At 45.7% G+C, this 3,188-nt stretch overlaps 1 protein-coding gene across 1 annotated transcript; it reads left to right on the top strand.

Moving 5' to 3' along the window:
- The first annotated feature begins 2,103 nt into the window (after positions 1-2,103).
- Positions 2,104-2,910, top strand: LOC129024578 (variable charge X-linked-like). The gene is made up of 2 exons (NM_001427471.1): positions 2,104-2,344; positions 2,535-2,910. Exons 1-2 carry the CDS (start codon positions 2,246-2,248, stop codon positions 2,820-2,822), a joined length of 387 nt encoding a protein of 128 aa, NP_001414400.1. The 5' UTR covers positions 2,104-2,245; the 3' UTR covers positions 2,823-2,910.
- The last annotated feature ends 278 nt before the right edge of the window (positions 2,911-3,188 follow it).

Genomic DNA, 3,188 nt, shown 5'->3' with positions numbered 1-3,188 from the left:
TATCATTCTACTGTTTTGTTGGATAATAAATTACCACAGATATCTGGTGGTAAACATTTAATTAGCAACCTAAAGATAGCTAGAATTAACCAGACCAAGTAATTGATCCCAGGAAGCTGAAGATAACTGGCCTATGCCAGGGAGTTGAATAACTATTTTCCTCAATGCAAAATTCCAACCTCATGTTAGAAATATTACCTCATACAATAGATACCTACTTTATCCAAGTGAGTAATTAACTAGAGATAACTAGATGAAGCCAGTACTTGAAATAAACAAATTCTTTTCAACACTACTTCTTATGTCTTAGTGACATAAAACTAGACATTTAGTGGTACCTAGGCAAACAGTTGAATAAAAAACTAGCAATTACTAGGAAAACTGGTTAACATAGAAAGTTTAGTAACAATTCTAGTCAACTCTGTGTTCTCACTTTTTTAGGATTGTTGACTAGGTATGATGGATATGGTAACTAGAGTTACCTGAGTAAGAGTTACAGAATCCTCCATAAAACCAGAATAACTGGTTGAAAACAAGAAGTATAATATTGCATTCTCCTCAACATTTCTCATTTCTTTTTGGAATAATGAGTTAGTTCTGTCAGTGGGTAGTAGTACCTAGATTATTACAAAGCAAGAAATAACAAGAGATGTTTAGAATAAATATTTGATACCAGGATGGTGAAAAAAACATTATTTTCAAATAGAAACTCTAATTTTCTGTGTGATTAATGAGTTAGAATAAGTTAGTAGTGGAGATATCTCTATGAGATTTGGATTTCATTTTGGGGATGCGATACATACTCAACAGATGAACTACTGGGTCATATGGTAGACCTATTTTGATTTTCCAAGGAAGCATTACACTGTTTTTCATAACGGCTGTACCAATTACATGTCTGTCAACAGCGTTTAAAGGTCCCCTTTTCTGCACACCCTAAAAGGGTTTCATTTTCTCCACACCTTTGCCATCATTATCTTTTATCTCTCGACTTTTTGATAATAGCCGTCCTAACAGGTGTGAAGCGATAGTTCATTGTGGTTTTCATTTGCATTCTATGATTATTAATGATGTTGAACACATTTTCATATACCTGACTGCCAGTTGTGGGTTTTCTTTTGAGAAATGACTATTCAAGTCCTTTGCCTATTTGTTAACCAGACTATTTATTTATTTGCTATTGAGCTGTGTGAGTTCTTCATATATTTTGGATATTAACTCATTATTAGATATATGGTTTGCAAATAGTTTCTCCCAAACCATAGCCTGCCTTTTCATTTTGTTGATTGTTGACTGTGCAGAAGCTTTTAGTTTCCAGGCTGCCCACTTGCCCTACATATTTCAGCTTCCTAGACCCCCACAATGTGTGAATGTCTGAGCCAATTGCTTAGAATAAACTGTATCACATACATAATATTATTCATAAATAAATACTACATGATAGTAAATATATATTTATGATATATAATATTACACACTCGCACACACACACACACAAAGTGTCCGGTTGGTTTAGTTTCTCCTTCTCTGAGGAACCCAACCTGATACAGATACCCAGCTGAGCGAGTGTGTTTGCTGATCTTGACCTCTGGAAGCCAGTGCTTTAAACCATGAGAATGAAAAATTGTGAGGCACTATGTGGATGCTGGGAGAAGTATGTGAGATGGAAAAGTTGTTTCATGGCATCCAAGAAGTGAATGATCCTCAAGGTGTAGCAGAGGAATTTGTAGGAGAGAGGGATGATTGACGTCTTCGTATAGCCCTCCATCCACCCCAGTTAGCATGGAGGGATTTTAGGAAGGTCATACAGAAACTGGGTAATGATGGCAGGTGTGGAGGAACAGAATGTACCACTGAATGGGAGGTCCGGGGGAAACATGTGGCGGAAATATCCTCCCTTGCCCCATGATCTGCCAAAATTGAGCATGGGGAGTTTAGGAGAGGTGACATGTCAGTTTGGGAACTATCTTTAGGGGTGCTAACCCAAATCTCCCTTTCTCCAACCAGAGCACCCTGCCTTCCTCATCAGATGTCACCCCCCTACGACTTCCTCCGCCATGTCCTGATGGTGCTTTGTGACGTGTAAGGCCTTCCTTCCCACCCAGGGCTACCATTGGCTGGGTAGTGGAATGTTGACCAATCACAGCTCAGGGACGTGATCGCCTCATTGTCCTGGGATCGCGGGAAGGGTATATACAGGGAGCCTGGAGTTAGTTGACCGTTGCGAGACCTTGAGCTGTGGAAGATGAGTCCAAAGCCGAGAGCCTCGGGACCTCCCGCCGAGGCCAAGGAGACGCAAAAGAGGAAGTCCTCTCAGCCGAGCCCCAGTGGCCCGAAGAAGAAGGTGAGTGACCCACCAAGCTCCTCCTCGTCTTCCCCTCGCCTCCTTCCTCACAAGAATCCTCTCCTGCCCTCACCTGGCACAACCCCCCAACCCGGCCCACACCGCTTCTGAGGACACGTCCCTGTTCCCGGCCTCCTCCATCTCGTCCCTAAACCAGAGCCCTTCTGTGATCTCCCTGTTGTCCTTCCAGACTACCCAGGTGGCCGAGAAGGGAAAAGCCGCTCGTAGAGGGAGACGCGGAAAGAAAAGGGCTGCGAAAAAGATGGCGGCTGTGACGGCACCTGAGGCGGGGAACGGAGCAGCGGCACCCGGCCCCAGTGACCAGCCCAGCCAGGAGCTCCCTCAGCACGAGCTACCACCGGAGGAGCCAGTGAGCGAGGGGTCCCAGCACGACCCACTGAGTCAGGAGACCCAGCTGGAAGAACTACCCAGTGTGTGGACGGCCGAGTACTCCCCTATATCCCCGAGCAGCGACTAAGTTCAGGCCCAGGCACCAGACCTCAGAGATCTCACCAGCAGGGTGCTTCCCCTGCTGATGACAATAAAATGAATGTGTTGCAAACTGATCTGAGTGACTCCGTGTTCTCTGATGGTGGGGAGGGAGGGAGGGAGGGAGGAAGAGGTGGTGTGTGGGGAGGGAGGGAGGGAGGGAGGAAGAGGTGATGTGTGAGGAGGGAGGGAGGAAGAGGAGGTGTGTGGGGAGGGAGGGAGGAAGAGGTGGTGTGTGGGGAGGGAGGGAGGAAGAGGTTATGTGTGGAGGGAGGGAGGGAGGAAGAGGAGGTGTGTGGGGAGGCAGGGAGGAATAGGTGATGTGGGGAGGGAGGGAGGGAGGAAGAGGTGATGT

Source organism: Pongo pygmaeus, chromosome X (assembly GCF_028885625.2).
Source record: "Pongo pygmaeus isolate AG05252 chromosome X, NHGRI_mPonPyg2-v2.0_pri, whole genome shotgun sequence".
Taxonomy (NCBI): Eukaryota; Metazoa; Chordata; class Mammalia; order Primates; family Hominidae; genus Pongo; species Pongo pygmaeus.
This window is presented reverse-complemented; position numbering and strand designations above follow the sequence as displayed.

Excerpts from the sequence above, each read along its gene's own strand:
- LOC129024578 (NM_001427471.1), top strand. The coding sequence starts at position 2,246 with ATGAGTCCAAAGCCGAGAGCCTCGGGACCTCCCGCCGAGGCCAAGGAG. Across the intron at positions 2,345-2,534 it reads CCAGTGGCCCGAAGAAGAAG|ACTACCCAGGTGGCCGAGAA; the intron begins GTGAGTGACCCA and ends TTGTCCTTCCAG.